This window comes from Argopecten irradians, chromosome 10 (genome assembly GCF_041381155.1).
Source record: "Argopecten irradians isolate NY chromosome 10, Ai_NY, whole genome shotgun sequence".
Taxonomy (NCBI): domain Eukaryota; kingdom Metazoa; phylum Mollusca; class Bivalvia; order Pectinida; family Pectinidae; genus Argopecten; species Argopecten irradians.
Window position 1 is genome coordinate 28,684,672 of NC_091143.1, and position 22,804 is coordinate 28,707,475.

Below are 22,804 nucleotides of genomic sequence, written 5' to 3' on the forward strand. Positions count from 1 at the left end.
TGACATGATTGAATTCAGTGTTCGATAATATTATCATGATCATATATTATTATAGGGATTGGATTTCGTTTTTATGTTAACCATGCTTGTATGGAGCAATTCCTCTAAGAATATATTCTATGGGGCGCGTTAGCGCCCCATATTGAATATATTCTTAGAGGAATTGCTCCATACAAGCATGGTTAACATAAAAACGGAATCCAATCCCTATATTTACACTCGCACGACTTTTTATTTATATTTTATGCAATAAAATCGTCATTTGAAAGTGACGTAATTATTCAATAAAAGTCGGTCAAAAGTGGGAGGAGCTTACTCAATTGAACAGCGAATGATGACGCTGCACGTAAGGTAGAATTATTCATCCGCGACGACAAAAAAGTTCAATATTTTAGTGTAAAATAAACATGACAAACAAAGTAAATTTCAGAGATACTTTTATTTAATCAGATCAGAACTTTAAGTAGGTATTAAATTTTGCAAAAAGTTCATATATAGCGTAATAACATAAAGTATTTGTTCTCGGCCACATGTGTGAACTCGGTGACCGTTATTGTGCAGCGAGGCGAGGCTGACGCACGCTTACACAGTGGAGTTTTCCGAAGTTGTCAAAACACCAGTGTTCAAGTAGCTAAATTTGTTTGAGATTGTCGTCTGACTTGACGATATTACATTCTTCGGAGCCATGTGATTATATAATCTACGCTTATATCCATTGCCATCTAGGCTATAGATGGAACAACTTGTGTTCGATGGATACAATGTATTTGTGGTGACGCGTAACTGTCAACACGTGGATTACTAGCGGTGCATGTTTTATAATACACATGATTAAATTCTCAAAGAACAAAGACAAGAGGATATGTTTATAACTGACCTCTATCAGAAGGTCTCACGCCCGTCCACCCAAAAGACTCGATCGTATGACGAACACAGACACAGAGGTAATGTTAACATTTGACACCCATCATTTTTAACAAAAATGAAAGCACGTCGCCCCGGTCGGGATATTTTTCCGTTTCTGTATACAATTGTTAATTTAAAAATTGTTTGAATCATATATAAATGTGAAACATGTATTTATGGTTTACATTTTTCCAAAATTCTATGAAAAACAACAATATACACGTAATGTTGCATCAAAATGTAAACAAAGCCATGTGTTTGTTTAAAAAAAAGTAGTCCTTTTACGTTGCATAGAACATTTTCTTACGCAAGTTCAAAGTTCAATGTTACCATGCAGTTATGGTAAACAAAATCGGCTAGTATTAGCGTATAGTGACCAAGCATAGCAAGTGTAAATATAATTAATTATATTTAACAATAATATAATACTTAATTATAAGAAGTATAACTTAAATGATACACTGTACGGGTGATTGATATTAGTCTTTCTTTTTTAGACTATTTGCAAGAAGATCAGGAAGGATCTGGTGTGTCAGTTAAACCGTCTGTGTTACGTGTGGTAGCGAAAACAATACAAGAATATTCCTAAAACAATGAAACATTTTCCCTCTAGACCAGTATATGAATTATAATTATCCACTTCATACCATTCGTAACCGCAGATTTAAATATAGCATTCTATTCAACTAATATTTCGTGGTGCCACACGCATATTAGACACTTAAAGAAGTAGCGGGGCGGACAGCTAGGACATAATGATAAGTATATTAGTATACACAACAGTTTATATTATATTCGGTTTCCTGGAGTGAATCATGTATGCAGTACCGGGCTAGTTTCCCGGACCGGATTGGGTAGGAGTATGAGTCTCATGTTGTGGATGGGCTTATGTCGATTCAGAATGACATTAGCACATATTATTGGTGTACATTTGTATTTGGTCAATTAAGCGGGGAATATATTTTGAAAATTTAGCAGGGTGTGGTTGTGATTTCCTTTGATTAGCTAAATAGTATTTAATGGGTGAAGTATTTGAATTCACCAAAATTGAATGTTCTGCTTTTAAGTTAAGGTTGCGGTAAGTTTCTTACTCATAAAATAATCATATCTACGATTTCCTATTGGTTTAGAGTCTCTCTGATATAATACAAGCCCTCCACCTTTGAGTCACGAATTAAAATACAATGTACCATGTAGGGCAATTGCCAATTACTGAATGCTGGTCGATGATTTTTATCTGTATTTAGTACTCCGTATTTTTTCAACCAACAAACCTGACACGTCCTTAAATGACATTGACTGTTCATAAAACAAATAAATCAAAACCAAATACAATATGTCAGGTTTCGCGTAACCGCTCTCTCTGTAGACGTTTTACATCATGTATAAATATCAACATGCAATACTAGAATGTTAAAATATATCAAACAGTAGCATTAACTTTAACTATTTATCAACAAATAAAAAAGGGTTAAATAATTTATTAAAACTAAGTTCTGTGAATTTCAATTTGTGTATTGTGGTCAGAATTGAATTTGATTGCCCTTTTAATGTTTTAAATTTTGTTGCACCACAATCATGATGTCACATCCTAGTTCGCACATCTGGTGGCATTTTATTGGTTGAATACGTGCAATTTTGGTGAAAATCACTTTGTTTTGCTTATTTTAGCAATACTTGTGGATTCCAATAGTGACAGTTGCCATATATTGTTTTATATAAGGAAACACATGGTTTCTATACTCATTTCTCATTGGCTGACGCTAGAGTAATGGACACGTGATAGTACAAGAGTACACTCGTATTATACTATGTGACTGGGAGTTCATTTTTCTATTTCCTGACATCATATGTTATCATTCTAGTAATATCACTAAATGTCCAAAGTTATTTTCCAATTATTGGTGTAAATCTTTAATATATTACTTACAATTTTGCGCTTTAGTTGAAAGGTTCATCACCTCGGAGTTAACGTTACAATTGTTGTTATTTTTCCTTTCTACTAAACACTTAAATGGAGTAGTTTACGTATGGTAATTGGTAACATTAATTTTACGTCGTTCAGTCCCTTTTTAAAACTACATCCAATCAAAATTATATAAAGAAAAGATAAACGAACTGGTGAAAGAAACCAAGTCACGGGATGTGATGAACAGTGTATAAAAAGTATAAACAGTGAGATTGAAGTGCAACTTCGGTCGTCAGCATGGAAAGTGATTTTATTTTGACTTCGATTTAAAACATTAATTGCCAAATTTCAAACAAGCTTTCTACAGTATGAATGGTGCGGTGCGTACAGGATAAAGATGTGATCATGATAATATGATTGATTTATCGATCAAACTACCGAAAATAAATTGATTAATGACATAAAAACACTAAAGAGGTAACAGGCATCGAAAAAAAATTAAAACATGTCAATCTTTCTTCACTTCACAACTATATTTAAATATAATCCCCTAAAATAACAACTTGGTCGCGCTAGGTGATAATATGCAAATCAGGTATTCAAATCGGAGTCCCTTCAAATGTTAGGATAAAATATGTCATTCACGGCAACAAAATACATCTTTTTCGAATTTTATGCTGTACCGAGCGGCCTGTGACTAAACTCAGTGTTATATAAACTTAGCGACAGTGTTAATTATATATGCAGTAAATGCTATATAAGTTATGAAAATACATGTTAGACAAACTATGTACATATATTAATACAACGCTATGTCTCCTGAACTGACACGTAAGAATGTCTGCAACGAAAATTATTATAATAATATTTCCTTCTTGCGAAATATACATAATCAAACAAAACGTTATTTATGAAGCGTATTTTGATACAAAAACGAAAAATACTGCCAAAGAGCATTTGCCTTCAGATAGGTATTTTTGCTTACGCAAAATAACAATGATTATGTGGTTTGATGGGCGGCTATCGTCGTGTTAGTTCAGGACGCTTACATTTTTGAAATGTCTGGCACTTTTTCTGACGCATATTTTTGGTAGTCCTCGATTTATCTAAAAAAAAATGTTTAGGGTAAGAATTCAGCTATTATATCAATGTTTCGTATTATCACCCGTTGATATTTCACAACAAAAGCTGAAATAATGTCAGGACATTATTACAAGCGTCGTCAACTGAGAGACTTAACAGTAACCTAAATATTACACTCTGAATGTCAATGACGATCATTTAATGTTTTATTACCAATTACAGCTGTTCATACATAAGTATACATAGCTAATAAGCGTTTTGAAACTTGGAAGTAGTCGATCACATTATAGACTTCTCTATACTGACAGAGCTGCCATTTAGTCACAACTTGGTGCCTTCCACGGGGTTCGAACAAGCGACCCTTCGAATATTAGTCCACATATCGATTGTGTTTTACTACCATATCTTAATTTAGCAATGCTACCGTATTATGGTACGATAAATAAACATGCATACTCACAGTTATGTGTAGGATAAATCCGAATTCAATGCAAATTATAATGTGTTTATTGAAACAATTTTTAAGAGCATGTGTCAACAGTTTTACGACAGCATTTCTCTCAAAAATTGCCTCTAGGTGTTTTTAGTACAAACAAACCTGTTTATAAAGACTATCCAATAAACAGAGGAAGGTGACATTATAGCCATGGCGTTTTTATACACAAGTTCAATTGTGATAAAAGTGATCATTTAGTATCCCCGAAAAGAGTTATCACCGGTATTAAGCACGTGCTCGTTATACAGAGGTGGTCGCTAAGTCACTGTACTGTATAACATGAACTATTTGTGGTTATTTTCTATCGTGGGTTGGTGCATTCATGGTTCACAGATAGAACGATGGTAACAAGGCTATATAAAACATAATTTGTTTCGTTGCTTTTTACATTCATGGTTCCATAGACACCATGAACATAATCATGTTATACAGTCAGTGATCTCCCAAGGACATTTTCCAGGACCGACTGACCCTAAAAGTTACTGGTCCTGACATAAAAGTTACTGGTCCTGACATAAAAGTTACTGTCCTGACATAAAAGTTACTGGTCCTGACATAAAAGTTACTGGTCCTGACATAAAAGTTACTGGTCCTGACATAAAAGTTACTGGTCCTGACATAAAAGTTACTGGTCCTGACATAAAAGTTTCTGGTCCTGACATAAAAGTTACCGGTCCTTACAAAGTTACAATTCATCCTTGTAGTTAATATCTATCGAAGTAATATTTTTACTGACAAAAATATCCATATATCTGTTTTAGTATCGTGCGCTCTCAACAAAGTTGACTGAAAACCAGAATTTTACGAAAATCTGTTTTGTGCAATTTAATATACAACCTTTCTACAATGCTTCTGCTATTTTTTTTATATCTCTAGTAGTCTATCAGAACTGGACCAAAGCGTTGCCGGTCAAAGGGCCAGTTGCATGACAAAAAATGACTGCCACACTATAAAAGTGTCGGTCATGGGCAGATGGACAGGCGTTAATTTAGAACGCTGTGTACAGTATAAGCACATTTCCTATATCATATAACTTTATATTGCAAACTTTTTGGTGTCGAGACGTCCCTTGTAACAATATAGACAAATTTAAATATGAATGCATTATAATAAATTATATAGTACATTTGTCATTCCATTATGGTGGACCAATTATCATATTTTATTATCCTCCTCCTAAACAATGAACCTTTGCTAATAAAAGTGACGTAGATAATGTATTCATTTGTTAAATCTTTAACACTGGCATTATTATCTTAGAGGTAGTTTGGCTCATTATCAAATTCAAAATGTGCTACAAGGCGTAAAAACCGAATAAATATGAATGACATTATGATACTACGTTGTTTGTATTTCCCTTCAAACTTTGATCTGGGGGTATCGACCGATCGGGGATGGTATGAATGATGGGTGTTAAAATGGACGAAATAGTATTTCAAGACGACTTTGTTTATGTACATTAATCAATTATACCGAAATTGGATGAAAATACCGATTCTGCCATTTTTATGTCAAGAAAACTGATCATTATGTAAATCATTTGTCATATTGTTACGTAGCCCACTGATGATGTTTGTCTTTATTTACATTAGAAATAAAACAATATATATCCTTACCCAGATTCCGGTTGTAACGTCACAGTAGTATATACAGTCCACACTTCCAAATAAACTCCGAATTTCTAAATAAGGTCCCAATATCACAGTTTTCACTTTAAAGTTTATATCCGGAAATATATGTTGAATATATGAAGAAATATATCTCTTTGACACCTTTCCTGTCATTCATTGTCATATTCCATAATTAAGTTGTACTGTAGTTGTCTCTACTCCGATGGTACAATTGTTCTTAACGTCAGTCAAACATTCAAATCGAAATAACAATATCGAAAATAGTCGGTATACCTCTGTTTGTAGTTAGTCCGACACTACATCAACCGGTGACGGTGTTTGGTCTAATTATGACGTATTTCACACCATAATGATGAGCGGGCGGAGCAATACAAGTAATACTTCATTCGACAAGCCCTTATTACATACCGCAACAATTAAACATGCTGCAAGTTCAAAGTATGACATCACCTGTGCACACCTTCACAAACTTACCTTGTCTGGTCCTCTCGTCTTGCCCAACCAGACTCCAGAACTGTATAGATAGCCTGAACACTTAATGTGCTTAAAAATGTTCAAGATTATTCCTTGTTTACATGTCCACTGTGTTCATGGGCTAATTTGTCACTTGTAAGCTCAGGTTAAGGCTTATGATATAATTAGTTTCGAGAAACATGCAAATTAGCAGGTAAAACAATGTCGACTGGCGGAATCGTTCGAGCATGTCGTTGTGATTAACTTACCTATTTATCAACCGCGACATAACAGGACTTAGTTAAATTCCTCGTCATCAGCAGGTATAAATTATCCACGTAAAACCTTTGTATTTAGATTATATATTTACAAACGATTTATGTACATTGAAATTTATAGGAATGTTCTCTATATATCTATTTGTGGAACGGTAAGCATTGCCTAATTACGGCCACGCAATGTTGAAATGATAGGAAAACAGTAAAAACAATATCGACATTAAGAAATAAATCCCAATGATAAAATATAAAGAAATTATGTTTATGTTACGTTTCATACAGTGCTAGGATGAGAATGCCATGTGTTCCGTATTAGAGAGAGAGTTTAATTTCATTTTCACATTGTCAACATCATCTACCAAAACAAAATCCTGACAAATCATGAACGTTTTTTTCTAGGGTCAATCAAATCAAAACCACAAGATAGAATTTGACACATTATCTGCATCTATTTCAATCTTTTGTGAGGACATTTTCACCATTTTTAGCGGGAATGTATGGTGCAGCACCATCTATATGGTAATTTATTTATAGTAATATCGTTACTATGATAGAAGCAGATTCCAAGAGCTACGAATAAACAAATCTTTACAGTCACTCGTATTAAGCATAATCCATCTGGTTGATAATCATGATAAAAATTGGCATTAGTTAACGATAAAAGGGATTAAATAAGAATGAGAGCATTAGGATTTTCCAGTATATAAAAATTCATAGCATCGAGCGATATGTCAAACGAATATTTTTCTCAGGTCTGTTGTTTTGGTCTTAGTCTTGTGTTCGTTAGCCTTTGCGGGGAAAACTCTGAGTTCTGTCCCCTGGCTGAGAAGCTTAAGAAGTCATTAATGTGATCGGATAAGGTTTTCATCTTAGTGTATTTAGTTGTATGCTTAATTGTGATAACACAACAAAATAACGAAGATTAACCGCTATCAGAAGATATCTTTACACTAATGAAGCGCAGTCTTCAAACGCACGTGCAGATCATGCTGCAATACGACGAGAGTGTCCTTGAGCGACCTCTCTGTTAATACGACGTTAGGCCGAAGGTAATCACAGATTTGCGTATCATTTATTGTTGTGCATCATTAAAGTGTTTATTGATCAAGTTGTTTTTATAATGTTCGGCTTCCCTAATGTCTTCGCGTTTTTTTGCAGCCAGTTAATGCTTTTTTGGCATGTTTGGCAAGAAAACAAAACCAATAAAATAGCGCACGTCAACGATAAGACGTCAGTTATTATATATAAACAAATAATATGTCATGTTTATATGAAAATATCGACAAACCTACTCATACAGGTACATTAAATAAAAATTAATCAATGTTTTTAAAGTGTATAATGTAGGATCAATTTGCGTGGGAGACATTTTACAGTTTCGTTTAGTTTGAGAAACATGTGCACAATGTTTATATGATCGCGTGTTGTCACTATAATTTAAGGTTTATTATTAAAATGATTTGTTTTCATAATATGCATGGTTTTATTTTATACTGATGAAGTGAATGGCATTTAAACAAATCAAAGGGTAGGGGCGTATTTTTGTTATGAAGGTCAATAAAAGAAAACCACGGAAATTAAACCCCACCAAATAAAATGATTTCACAGTATAATTATGCTTTTACAATTCATCTGATAGATACAAACTGTTCCACTTTGATTCATTTTACATTTGCTTTGTTCAAAACCATATAAGGATATATGTACTTATTTTTATCGAGTGATATTTAATTTATTACATATGAATAATAAATTGGAAAATAGGATTAAACAACATAGAAAATTTCCTGCCTTCGGATAAAATCAAAAGTTTGATGTTTGTCTATTATCAGGATATTTTCTATAATTGTTATTTGTTTGTGTGGTTTTTCGCAGATTGGGTTCAACTAAATTTATTGCTGCTTTCAAATAAAGACTACTATAAATATATTTTTTTTCTTAATCTTAACGTTCGAGGCCATTTCCGTTAATTTGAACAACACCTTAAATCGTTTGTTTCTGTCTTTCCTATTTTTTATCTTTTTTGATAAATTACTCTTGTTTTCTACCAAAGTCATTATTCTTTTTTTTTCATTACCAGATGCAATGTAACATTTTTCTGACACATGTTTTCCTGCTTTTTTGATTTTAATAATTATCTGTGGCGTTTCAAGTGACAACCACGGTAGTGTATGTTAATACCTTAGAACATATTTTTGACGCAAAAAGTAAAATTTTGTCAGTCTGGGCGCCATTTCGAACTCCGACAGTAATTAGCGCTGGCATACACCTCTTGTCCATTGCACTCTTAAATAGACCATTCGGTCTTCAATAATTCATCATGTGTTTTAAACCGCTGGGTTAAAATTTACAGTAAGACTGTTTTCACCGCTCCAAAAGAAACTTTTCGTTTAAACAAATAAAACAAAGATATTTAATTGTGACATTCTTTTGCATCATATACCATACAACTTAATTAAACCACTATAGTTTATGATTCATAATGTGGCAATGATTAAGATAATTTTCGATGTTGGAAAAACAATACCCTGATTTTAGAAATAAGGTCACTAAGGACCTTACAAAAGGTCTCACCGGGCTTACCCTATATCCTTATGTAAAATAAATCTTCCTCGGTCATTCTGAATATCGCTAGTAGTTATGCTACATTTTATGTAATTGGTTACGTCAATCGAATTTAATATCTACTTGGACACCGATTTTGTTGATAATGTACTTCATAAGATTCTTCTTGCCTTTTTCAATCTCCTTCGACCTAATCGTTATTTAATTCATATTCTTTTATAATTTACATTTAATATATTAGTAAAGATATATTACTTTATTGTGAGTATTGTTGATGAAGCTTATGACATATTTTCAGAAATACCTAATTTCATTATCCATTCTGCTGAATTTAAGAGTTCTTCTTAGAATATAGTTTTATAAATTGCGACATATTTCTAAATACCGCAGATACGTACTGACAATGTTCACGGCAATGATAAGTCGTCAAGTGAGTGTAGTTTGACTTCAGTTGGGGTATATATCCTTGTGCTGTAACGTAAGCATCCGCGTTATGTGTTGACTAGAAAATTGGTTTGACAGGTCGGCTGTCCTCTTATACCCATCGATTCTAACACTGTTAGGTTTGTAGGCTTTGACAAAGATTGCAGTCACTATATTAGACATGAAGTTCGATATCACATGGGATCTAAAAACTAGTTACCTCAACATGGATTGGTTTTTTTAAGATTATCTTCTCATTTTCAGTCGATTGTTGTCTGGATAAACGTTTTGTTTGTAAGCAAATGCTCCCTCTTTATGCGGGTTTCTTTCTGCTGTAAATGACTGTTTTATCATTTGTTCTCCATACAATATATCTACATCTAATGGAAATAGCAATACGTCAGTATTTATTGTTACTGATAATAAATAGAGGCTTTTACTTTAAAAATGCAGGTAATTTTAACTATAGCTTGACAATTTAAACGTTTGTCTTATCATTCATTCAATACATAATTATAAATCAGAATTAGGCATATGACGCTGGAAGAAGAGCATTGCAAAACGTATTATCAAACGCATAAAATGAACTATCTAAATATTTTTAGCATTAGCTCAAACACCTCACCTGCTTTGAAAAACAACAAATATTTGATTCTGTTAACTTTTTTATTTCAACAAAATGATTTCCTTAATTTAAACATTATCAATAAAGTATATGATGTATACATAAGAAAAGAATAACGTATACTTAAGAGTCTTAACGTTAGTTCTTACATTCATTGCCAGTAATAAAAATCCAGGTATCAAGTGCATGCATGCTACACATGTTGATATAACGCAAATATAAAGAAAAAAGAAATAATAAGCTTACTTTTAGCTTTACATAATCCTAAAAAAGAGCTAGTACAACTTGTTTTCGCATGATACCAAATGCTGTAAGTCTATCTGAGGCAGAAATCTACCAAGATTAAAAAAAATATTCTCGGTTTTTAAAAATAATGTGAATTATGCAATATAAATAAAAAATAATTGTTATGTCAATCATACTTTATGACCAGTTAAATTGATTAGAAAATGGCACGGATGTTTTTGCAGTTTGACAAATAAGCTGACACATTGCCATGGCATTAATTGTTGTTGAAGAATAAAATAAAACAGACATCAATTCTTTGAATGATAAGCGCCACACAGGATGTAAATTCCGTCAGAATATCTTACAGATTTTAAATAAAGAAACCATCTTAATCGGTATGCAGAGTGCGATTTGAAAAGTCTTAAACATATCAACAAAACATAAATGATTTATTTAAATAATCAAACAGTAACCTAAAATAAATTCTTTTCAATTACAATGAAATGTGGAATCAATTTCTGTATACTCAGTGAGATATCTACATGTGCTGCATGTCTGATTAAACTGGTTCCGTAATTGTATACATCAATTATGTAATAAGCCATCATTCTTCAAATCTTGATGTCCTAAATCACATTGGTTTTACAACGGTAAATTCTTGTGTGCAATAACTTCCAAAAACAAAGTGTGCATGCAGGTAAAATAATTACTTTTAACAATTTCTTAGTGAGCGATTACTGAAAAATCGTTTTTCTAAGCCAAAGCCAATTTATAGAAATCTGAAGATGCGATAGAAAGCGGAAGATGTTGACATCATAGCCGTGAACAGTACATTGCCTTCAAAAGCGGTAGACTTCCGCATGAAGCGGTAGATTTAACATATAATACTTCTATAAAATTTATTGCAGACATTTTACTGATGCCTATAGGGGAAAATTTATAAAGAATATAAAAAATCATTCAATAAATTGAATTTAAATTACAAATCAAATTAAAAAAATGAATATTTTTAAACATTTTCTATGCAAATATCGCCAGTACATGTATCCCCAAATCATTTACTATTTAACAAGACGCGATGACAAGTGATTTCAACATACATATGTATAATGTTATTCGTCGCATAAGCAACCACCTTCATACTTAAATAAAACTTAATTTGAAATATTACGAATACAAGCAATGCAATGTAAAGAGTAAAAATATCGCACCAACCATGATAAAAATTAAATGGAGAAAAAGAAATTTACCGTATAATTAATGTGAAATGTTCGTGTGAAAGTTATTATGTTATTGTTATATTGTTATATTTGAGATTCATTCTACAATAAAAACAATTCCTATTGGGCATTTCATATTATACAACATGTTTCCGTTCTCTCTCCCTGATATATAAAAATTTATCATTGCCACATGACAAGTTGTTTCTATAGAAATACATGATTAATTCTAGAATCTCTGTTTCATTGTCATTGTGCCAATCATGAAACATATTTGGAAACAAAATCATTAATTACAAATTGTTTAACATACATACATTTATAACTATGAAATATTTCCGGTCTAGTCGCATCGTTTGTCATAAATGTAGACATACCAAAAATATCATGATACAATATTTCTATTAGAGCCATCATTGTAATGACATTTTAATGAAATACTTTTTTTTATCTAAAACGGGAATCAGGTCGGAGGGGTTAGTAGAAATTCATTTAGTGATTCATGATGTAAATCCAAAACATTTGTATAAATATGCATATATATATTGAGATATAAAATTTTATATTAAAGCCTTATTATATCATTAAATGAACACGATGGTATGTATGACACATAAATAACATAAGTAAATACACATTTTCATCTTAAAAGACAAAGTGACTGCTACAAGTGAAAAAATGACTGGATTTAATTTTTCTTCATCAAGTAAACAAACTGATGTTGATTTGACTAGTTAATGGTCACGTTTTAGGGTATTAGTACAAAAGCTATGAACAGGTATGAAGGAGAAATATTTAATTGGTATAAATATTTAAATAAAAATTGAAAACCCTGTAAAACTATAACCATATTTATTTATAACATTTAAGTGATATTATTTCTTGCTCTTTTTTCAGCCTAATCCAAACCCTTTGTTCTATAATGTAATTGCGCTTATTGGTCTAACATGTTAAAAATGGATTTGATGCAATAGTATGATTTCGCCAAAAATAAATAAGTTCACAGTATATCAATAACCATTGACAAACTTGAACTTAACAAAAATGATTCTATATTTTTATCTGAACATTTGAAAAGTTGAGGTAACCGTACTTAAAAGTTTACCCTCTTAACAAGGAACATGTATTCAAAATTACAATATTTAACCTATAATAGTATCACAGACATATCATCTAGGATTTAAAGATGCTCCACCGCCGACAGAGCGTAACAGATACTCATCACTTGCACAATAATTGTTGTCCAATCATGTATATATATGTATTATTAACACAAAACATAATGTAAAATAATTTCTTTGGCGGTTGGTGCATGCGCAATCAGCACTTCTTTCCATGTAGGACATAATCCCACGGATTTTTTTTCGGGAAGCAATAAATTATTTTTGATATTTGATCATAAAGTGAAATTAAAAGTTAAAGCCTTCAACGGTGGTAATAGTGTAACTTTTGTAACCGAGGAAAAATACTAATTCGTCTGCTCCTGTTTTTATTGACAAAAAAATACTATTTGTAAGCGGTGGAGCATCTTTAATATAAGTGTTCATTTCATGAGATATTTTATGAAACGAGTGTAAGTGTTGAACTTTGAGACGAGTTCCATAGAATTTCATATGAAATGAACACAAATTAAATATATATTTTCTATAACATATCTACACCAATCTACATTTCTAAGAATCGAAAAAGTCCAGCGGAGACCGCTATTTTGTCCGTACGTCATCGAATTCCGACTTGACGTCATTGCATACTTATGTCACAGTTTTCATCCGATGAAAAGTGATCCAGTTATATCATACCACTGACATATGCAAATATATTACACAACCAAATCACTGGATATCAAACGGATTATGTGATAAATATATTTATCACACATATCAGTAAGTGTTTTCATTATTCCGTGTAGTATAAAATATTTAAGCCAGAACCTTTTCCGACTCTTCAGTGCTTAAAGTTTGAATCGGTTTACTGGCGGAGCCCTACACAACTTGTCTTCTATTGTTCTAACGTTATCGACAAAGCATAGAGCTTACAATTTAACTGAATATGCTTTGTCGGCGTCTCATTCTCATTTCGATTGACCGATTGTATAAGGCCTCTCGTTGGCTTATATTACCAGTATTCAGACCATTGACCTGACTCATTCGTCGCTGGTATCTTTTCTGGTATTTGTTTCGCATCGTCTCAAACCTCTTTGAGAAATTTCGTTCGTAAGCGTTTTGATAGCGACGCCCGTGGGCACTTTGACCTTGTACATGCGTTTCTATAGATTGATAATCCGGCTCCATATCACCGTAATCAGGTTCTGGTATATTTCCGGTCCATCCCCGAGGTACTGTTGTAGCAGGCAGTATGACAGACTGGTCGTCATTTGGATAATCCGGTGGATCCTCTTCGACACCACTATATCGCACTAAAGTGTTGTTACTCGACGATCCACCCTCTGTGTCACTATCAAGATCCTCAATATAATCTGGTTCGGGATCCCCTGTTTGAAGCCGACCAGCTTCCTTAAAAGCAACTTCAGCATATTCCTCTTCGAAATTCCGCGTGCATAGCCCTATTCGTGTGCTTGACATAAGATGCAGGAAAGTACCCCAACGATGCAGAACCATCCCGATGAACTGTGTAAGGAGAACTATTGCAAATACACTGAGAAATGCTAGTGATAAAGGCTCGTATTCTCCTAGAATGAAGAACTGTGACAGCTGGTCCTCATTAAGTTGTAACTGGAAAATTGCAATCATGAATAATAGATTCATTAAAAAGTAACCAAATACTACATTATTTCTGAGACTAGTCAGGTCATCTTTAATCTGCGCTTGCTTGTCCTTGTCTTCATTTATTGGTTCTAAGTACTTTTGAATAATGTATCGCCAAAATTCCTCCTCGGATTTCATAATATCTTGGACTTTCTCTGATCCAAGGAACTCCGCCTCACCCCAAGCTCCTTGTCTGACTTCGGTTGTCACTGGCTCTGGTTCAACTGGCTTCGGTTGTGGTATCGGTAAAGTCGTTGTGCGTTCTTTCAACTGCTTCACAACAGCTGCTTCGATATTGGCTTTCGGGTCTGTTTTCGGTGACGCAGATTCTTCTTCCTTAATACCTCCTAAGGCCTGTTTTATCAATGATGCAGCTTCGTGAAAAAATGACGCTAATCCAAGAGCGTTTAATATTTTACCACCTTTCTTCTTTTTCTTCTGTTTTTCTTCTTCCTCTTGTCGCTTTCGCTCCTCCTCTTCCGGGTCAACTCGTTTGGGACCCTCTCGCGTACCCCATGATACTATATTAAGATTACAGAGGAAATATATAGTCAGGAAAATGAAAGTGCTCGGAACCGTGAGATAGTAGAGCATTCCATGTACAAGACACATAATTTCCTTTGGGTGAGAGATAGCAGCCACGACAAATATAACGACCAGACCTACTAGAAATATAACATTGGGGCTCAGTAGCGACTCGGTGGCCATATTTAGTACCATGCCAACCGTCACTATCACCATGACGACAGAATATACGGAGGATAGCAACCCAGCTACCATGATCTGAGTATCATTCTTACCCTTCAGACATAACGCTATGAATAAGACGACCGGCGTGAGGGATAGTAACAATGCGTAATACATGTTAATACTGAACACTGATGAGTACGATCCGGCGATCATTAGTGTGACAGTACCAGGCCCCAGTATACTGGAGGACATTAGAACAAACTGGTACAGGATAAACAGTGTACTGATGTTGTCATTCATTTTAACGGTGGATTGCCAGGAGGATAAGAGATCCAATATGTTTGCCATCGTAGACGGTGCCCAGCGCCGTCGCTGGATGAAGAATTCTTTGAAAGACTCTGGGGCGAATGTCCACGAATCTGCTCCAGCGCAGTAGTCAATCTTCCAACCCTGCTGTAGGAGTAGGGTGCATAACCACCTGTCTTCACCTGTAGCAACGATGATAGTAGATTGGAAACAACAGTAGACTAATTGTATAAATTCAAATAATGTTTTTAATTGTTATGGACTGAATTGTTCACTTTGCGTTATTTCAACCATATTCTTTTAAGTGATAACATATGATAATACATTTTTAATAGTGTTTTGTTTTGGAAAGAAAATACTTGTCTCCCCTTTAATGGTTTATGATTTTTCTTCTGAAACCATTGCACAAAACGTTTATTTTTATTTAGCTTTTTTTGTCCTTTTTCAAATCAAATGCAACATGTCTTTGATTTAGCATGAACTGTTTAATTCGTATTATACAACCGAACGACAATAAGAGAGTTACTAATACCTACCTTGTTCAAACTGTATATAGTGTCGAGCCTCAGATGGAGGGGTTGTGTACATTTTGACCACATTGTCGTCTATAAGGGCGGCGAATCTAAACAGACTGAAACATCCGGGACAACACAACACACATCCGAACACGTGTTCCGCAGCCTTCTGCAGCCAATGGCCGACTGCGTACTCGAACTGCTGGTACCATACCATAGGACCTAAGACCAAACATATTTATTGAACCTCGTAAACAAACGGAACTCTTCAGTTTGTTACCCCCACCTAATTCACATTTTACGTTTATAGCTGAATATCAGTTAAGTATTTTATATACTTACAGCTGCTACAAAAGAAACAAATAGGTTCCCTTATCAAACAGGAAAAAACTCTATAAAAGAATATTTTTATTCAAGGTACGTTAATCTTTAAATAAGTAATTAATGCTAAATTAACTGAAGTTATGATATATTATTTGTGGAACAGTATCAAACATACTATTCCATACTATAAAAGAGACTCACCACTGCCAATAGGATGAATGCGTCCACATACAGCCGCTACCTTGTCATTCTTCTGCATCCGGTCAATAAGCAGTTTGACCGCTGAAGGGCGGAAGTCCACGTCTCCGTCCAAAGTTAAAATATATGTGTTGTAGGCCTAGAACATATTAACATGAACATGATGTTAGCCTTCAACATATGCTATATGTAAAATGTACATGATAAAGGTATAGAAAAAACAACATAACTTAAGCCAATTATATTCGTATGTCAGTTACGTCAAGTAGTCTTCATGAGGTTGGATTTTGATAAAATTTTTAGATATGAATTGTAATAGAAACACACAAATAATCGCAGCTAAATTTTGTCATTTTAGGACAAATCAGCTATCTGATATCACACAACCGAATATATGTCAACAACAATGTGTGTTCATTGAAAATCGCTACATGTCATATTACACTAGTGACAAAAATACTGCATGGGAGAAATCACTGGATATCAGGTGGATTATGTGATAGACACCTTAATACACACCTGTTTGATCTTGTCTGACGGGATCTTATTGAGAAGAGAAGTGAAAGTCTTCACTCTATGACGTGATCTCTTCTTATTCAGGATGTCATTTTCATTCCCAACTCCCATCAATTCGTATCCGAGCAAATAGTACAAGTAGAGAATCTGAAATGGACAGTGAGATTTATTTCAAAACGACGTTGGTGTTTGTTTCTATCAGGCCTGATAATACCCACATAGGTTACATCAAATGCTCGTTTAGTTAGACAAGCTACTCTTATGAGCATCGCTTATTGTACTAAATACATAAAAAATCTTTTGATAATATGTTCAGACAGTGCAAAAAAAGAATCTGCAATAACACAGTGAGATTTATTTCAAACGACGTTTTGTATGTCTGTATCTGGCATAAGACTTACCTACACAAATACGTTACACTCAGAATGACAAGTCACTGTATTGTTTATCGTGTTGAAGATATGAATTTGAAAAATTTTCAACTTTGATAAGAAAACAACAACAACATTTTCAATGAAGTTTGATCATATTCATATCGCCCAGAAACACATATAAATGCAAACCTGTGACCATCTCTTTCGATGTCGAACTTTCGATTTGTCCTTCAAATGGAAAAACATCGGCACGCCCCCTGGTAATGTCCATTCTAGTCTCGCGCCGTATGGAGTAGTGAACTTTTTAGGATGGTTGTTCCATAAAATCCTTCCTTTGGCGACTGACCTGCGATCGATCGACGATTACATTTATTTCTCCATGGTTTTCATTTTAAATGGGATTGTTTAAAGTATTAGGCATAAAAAAATTGTCGCCTAAATAAAGCAAATCGTATCAATATCATATCAGATTATATGAGAGCACAATATCTTTTATTCATTAGAATAAAATTGTATTTGACTATAATTACACAACTTAATTCACGACAATGTTTTAAATCTAAAAAGTACAAAAACAAACATGTGAAAGGGGAACGACTTTCATGTCTTATAATATGAAAACTGAAATCTAGGCTTTGGTATTTTCAATAATTATTTTTTCAATAAATAAATTTGATCTTACATTGAAGCTTGATCAATACATTCCACTAGCTGCTGAACGTACTCATTGGGCATGCGCTGTTTTGTTTTCGGATCCGTGTAAAAGGCATCGTCGAATATCACATGAACTGTAATAGAAATCATATTTGTAGACGGAAGCGTAATGGAAAAAAAGATCAGCTTGATACGTATATACATGAACTAATTTACGTAATGCAGAAACTGGTTTACATATCCACGTGCACATGGGTGATGTTAATAAAATTATGTATAGACCTTGTCAGAATTCAATGATTGTATAATACTAATTCGAAAACTGAAAATTGTTTTGACACTGAAAGTTTAAAGACAAAGATCATTTATTTATTATCACACTTTAGTAAAAGCATACACAACTTAATTGAAATGCATGGGACTAATTCATGTACCAGGTGAATTCCGATAACGTTTGTGCGGGACTCTATCTGATCACGCGAATGCGATGAATCATCTTTCAGCGTCATTCCAATACCAATCAATAGGAAACAACATTATCACATGGTATGTAAAGTAGTCTCATTGAAACTCATAATCAGACTAAATGCAATATATGACTATATACGTACTCCTCATATCAAAATAATCTCTTTCTACGCCGAATCCCTTCTCTGCATTTACATTCTGTGAGTAGTATCTGTCCAACCTGAAATGAAAACAATTAGATTAGGAATGTATATGTGCTTATAGATATTGGACATTTTTGAAAAAGTCTAACTTTATTGACTCTAAGACTGATTATAATACAAGTTAATAGACATATATGTATTAGTCGCACATGTGTATACCAAGAAGGATAACTCTTACGTCAAAAGGGCAAAATAACGTCAGTAGCAGTTAAAACTTGAGGTTGTTATAACTGTGTTCAGTATAATGAGGTTACTGTTTCAAACCTATCTTGATCATATGATTATTTCGGTTTGAAATACGTAACATTTAAAATCAATGCGTTCCGGATTTATTTTTACTTATCAGGTCAATTAACTTCCACAGTTTCTGTCGGCATCTTACAAGTAAAAATGTTTTACGTCTTGCACTGGTGCGTTTTACAACGTGCGGTGTTGTATATAAAAACCATCTCTTTTATTAAGATTATGTCTGAAAAGCATTTTCATAGTTAGTTTAAATGCTGAAAAACAGTATTTCTGACTATCGATAGACAACTACTGATGACTCTAAAACTCGAACTATTGACCTGTCCTCTTGTATTTCGAGTTAAACGGATTTTACCTATTTGAAAGCTCTAAACAACTGAAATAAATAAAACATGAACATTATATAGTTATATAGTTTCTTAACACAATACTTAAAGATAAAATATCGTACCTGAAGAGTGATTTAAGGAGCTGTAGCATTTCCTGTCTCGTCTCGTGCCACATGGTTGCGCATATATTAACCATTGGTCTTGTCTTTTTGTCTTCCTTTACACGTGAACCAGACCGTTTACGTCCTTTCTCCTGTTCCATCACGTCATCCTTACGGCGAAGCAAGACATTGATAGCCGTGAAAACACCATCCCACATTGGAAGGCAAAATAACCTAGTGATAAATTCACATATTCTTATTATGTAGTATACCATTCTATTGAGTGTATTTATTTTTGTATTTTCTTGCATGTATAAACGCTTATTTGTGAACGTGAAAAAATGTACATTTCAAAGTGTTTTCCGGATGATAAAAATACAATCGAAATTTCAAAAAATAGGAAACAAATTTGAAGATATATGGATCTTATGCTATATAACATCGCTTCATCAGCAAACCATAACTCATTTCATAAAATAATTATCATAGGTTGAATCTGTTATACTTATTTTACATGAAAAAGAGTTATCTGCTTTTGTATGTTATTAAACCTATAAAGTTAAATCAGACAGTTGTATCCTATTGACGTATATATTATATGAAATAGAAAAAAAACCCATAACTTTATTGAATACCTCATATTAAATACAGCCAGGAATGACGAGACATGGACACATACCTTTCCAACTTTGCCATACGTTCTGTTGAAGGGAACCATGTATGCAAGGTGAGCATCGAAATAGACACAAGCAATGCTAAAGCAACACCTAGGATCTTGTTCAATCCCTCAAACGATAGGTTCTCTGGACACGCAACAGTTCCTTCCAAAACCGGATATGACTCCGCACCTCCAATACACCGCCATATCGTTAGACTCACTGAGAGAATCGGGACGAGAAATAGTGCGAGGCAGAATGAAAACCGCTGCATGTGGATTTTACAGGCTATACCGGAGAGGTAGCTGCACATGTACCCAGATAACACTTGTATTAACATCAGGGTGTAGGTAGAGAAAAATGATTCATACACAGCTGTCTGGGTCACTGTGGTCTCGTTACTGTTTGGTACAGTTGTATTGGTGTACACATATGTCATTGGCAGCGGAAGGGCAAATGGCACGTCAGGAACTAACTGATAGGCACAGAGAAAAAATATTCCCACTTTAAGTGGACAAGTTACAAAATTGGTTTTATCGCGACATTGAGATATTTCTTGTTTCCACTTTTTTAAAGGGATATTCATAATACCCATGTCTACATCCTCCCCGGCGAAGGCTTCACACCAGCCTAACGACACCAGAAAAATAGATATAGTAAGAAAAATGTCACTTTTGGATGTGGAATCATTTGGCACAAATATATCTGTCACATAAACTATTGGATTAAATCCGAATTGTAAAAGACTTGCTATGATAGAGAAGGATGCCACAAAAAGTCTTTTGAGGAACTTTAATTTCCTTTTCCGCCGTCTGAAAATCTGGCGGTGAATGTTTAAGAGTGTTGGCAACTGGACGGAAGCAAGTATGAGTGTGATTCCAGATAAAATGTCATACTCTGGTAGGACTCTGTAGACAAGGAATCCAGTTCCACACGCCTGAGCTGCACTTAACAACAGGGCCTGCAATGAAGAATATTTAAGGAATTATCTTTATTGTTTGTTGTTTACTGGTGTGTAAACTACATTTTGTACATATATTTTAAATGAAGCGCAAAAGCACTGCTTGCGGAAGTTAGTGTTATTGCGAAGCGACCTCTGCGCTTCCGCAAGTATAAACGATTTCCAGCTTGGTAAACTTGTATTGCAAAAAAGAATATGGAAGCGTTCATAGAAGAGAGAGAACTTCTTAAACATTTTTATCCTTCTGTAATAGAATATTTCGTTTAAAGACACGCTCACTAAAATTAATTAAATAAGGACATTCACATCTCTACTTACTAACAGCAGATATTGTAGTTTTGGCCACTCTTTCCGACCAAAAAGGATTTTTAGGGAAGATACTAAACAGGTAACTCCTTGTGGCATACTGTAGCAAACCAAGAGCTCTGTGGTCAGTTCGGACCTGTGAGTGTAATCCTGAAAAAAGAAAACAGTAAGCAAATGATACTTGTCGATTGCCTCAATCAGGAATCGAAGCTTGGTCCCCGGTGGGAACAACTACGACGCTATCGACTGAACCAATGAAGCGCGAGCTAAGTGACCGTACAAGCCACATCGACCTGCTCCTATTTCACAACCCATTTCAAGCTACACGTACCAAAAAGACATATCAAGCAATACCATGTCCAACTATAAAAGAAACATTTTTAAAGTGTCTTAAATGTTATTATTAATGTTATCTTACTTTATTTTAAAACGTCAGATTTTTATATCATATAATTCAAGAAGCCAATCCAGAAAAAAGTCCTAGTATATTATATATACGTCTAATAAACAACGTACCAATCTGATACCGGATGTCAGCATCAGAATTCCTAATAGACTTGCTGTTCCGGTACCCAGAATGCCAAGGAACAAAAGAATATATGTGGAAAGTCTCATAATTTTCAAGGCCCGTTCCTCAAATTCATTTGATTCGTCCACATCTCTCTCGGTAATCCGGAAAGCATCATAAGCCCTATGAATATAATTCATAAAAAGTGTTATTTACGTGGATCTGTCAATGAAAATCAACATTAAGTTATCAACAGCTACACAGCTTTCAAATATAGTATATGATAAGAAGAATTCCAAACTAAAGGAGGTTGTTGTTCTTCTGACTCTGAATTGTTTAGAAAACCTTTAAAATAAACTGAAATGGATTTCAAACTTATAGACTCATATAAGTTTTTTCTAACTCCGATAGGTTTTAGATGTTTGCTTTTCTAAATCGGAACGGTTTATGACAGCTTTCAAAAAAACGAACGATTATTTCAAACTCACGGAAGTTGTTCTTCTAACTCCGATGGGTTTAAGGAAGTTTTTGGCGGCAAACTACTGGCTTCACTACTCTCTTGCTTGTCATCAATGTCTGAGAGGGCGGAATAAGATGGAGGGTTTTCAACGGAGATCTGACCGTTAGAGGGCGTAGAATATCCGGAACTCATAGAGCCAGTCTCACTTATTGTATCTAGTTTATCGTCTTGTCTCTGTTGGGATGGAAGTCCAAGGCGTTTCCTTCTCTGTTCTTCCTTTTGCCGCTCCTTCCGTTCTTTTTCCTGAAGTTATATGTAACAAATATGTCGATTAAAAAAAGTGAATGAGAATTTTTATAATCCTTATTAATTATATCTAAGCTCTCTTAATGTAGATCAAAGATGTG

General features: G+C 34.1%; 1 protein-coding gene and 1 long non-coding RNA gene across 2 annotated transcripts in view; both read right to left on the bottom strand.

Moving 5' to 3' along the window:
- Positions 1 to 424: 424 nt before the first annotated feature.
- On the bottom strand, positions 425 to 1,075 carry LOC138332793 (uncharacterized). The gene is made up of 2 exons (XR_011209874.1): positions 705 to 1,075; positions 425 to 631 (listed from the first exon to the last, which is right to left on the bottom strand). It is a non-coding gene; the product is annotated as an uncharacterized lncRNA (long non-coding RNA).
- Positions 1,076 to 10,434: 9,359 nt separating this feature from the next.
- The window catches only part of LOC138333572 (chitin synthase chs-2-like), a 33,082-nt gene continuing 20,712 nt past the window's right edge, over positions 10,435 to 22,804 (bottom strand). The window contains exons 19-30 of the mRNA XM_069282032.1: positions 22,426 to 22,700; positions 21,946 to 22,120; positions 21,442 to 21,579; positions 20,186 to 21,123; positions 19,528 to 19,740; positions 18,771 to 18,847; positions 18,188 to 18,293; positions 17,695 to 17,851; positions 17,135 to 17,278; positions 16,619 to 16,754; positions 16,115 to 16,315; positions 10,435 to 15,760 (exon numbers count right to left, since the gene is read on the bottom strand). Of these exons, the coding sequence (XP_069138133.1) occupies positions 13,857 to 15,760; positions 16,115 to 16,315; positions 16,619 to 16,754; positions 17,135 to 17,278; positions 17,695 to 17,851; positions 18,188 to 18,293; positions 18,771 to 18,847; positions 19,528 to 19,740; positions 20,186 to 21,123; positions 21,442 to 21,579; positions 21,946 to 22,120; positions 22,426 to 22,700 (4,464 nt within the window). The 3' untranslated portion in view covers positions 10,435 to 13,856. The remainder of the gene's footprint in view (positions 15,761 to 16,114; positions 16,316 to 16,618; positions 16,755 to 17,134; positions 17,279 to 17,694; positions 17,852 to 18,187; positions 18,294 to 18,770; positions 18,848 to 19,527; positions 19,741 to 20,185; positions 21,124 to 21,441; positions 21,580 to 21,945; positions 22,121 to 22,425; positions 22,701 to 22,804) is intronic.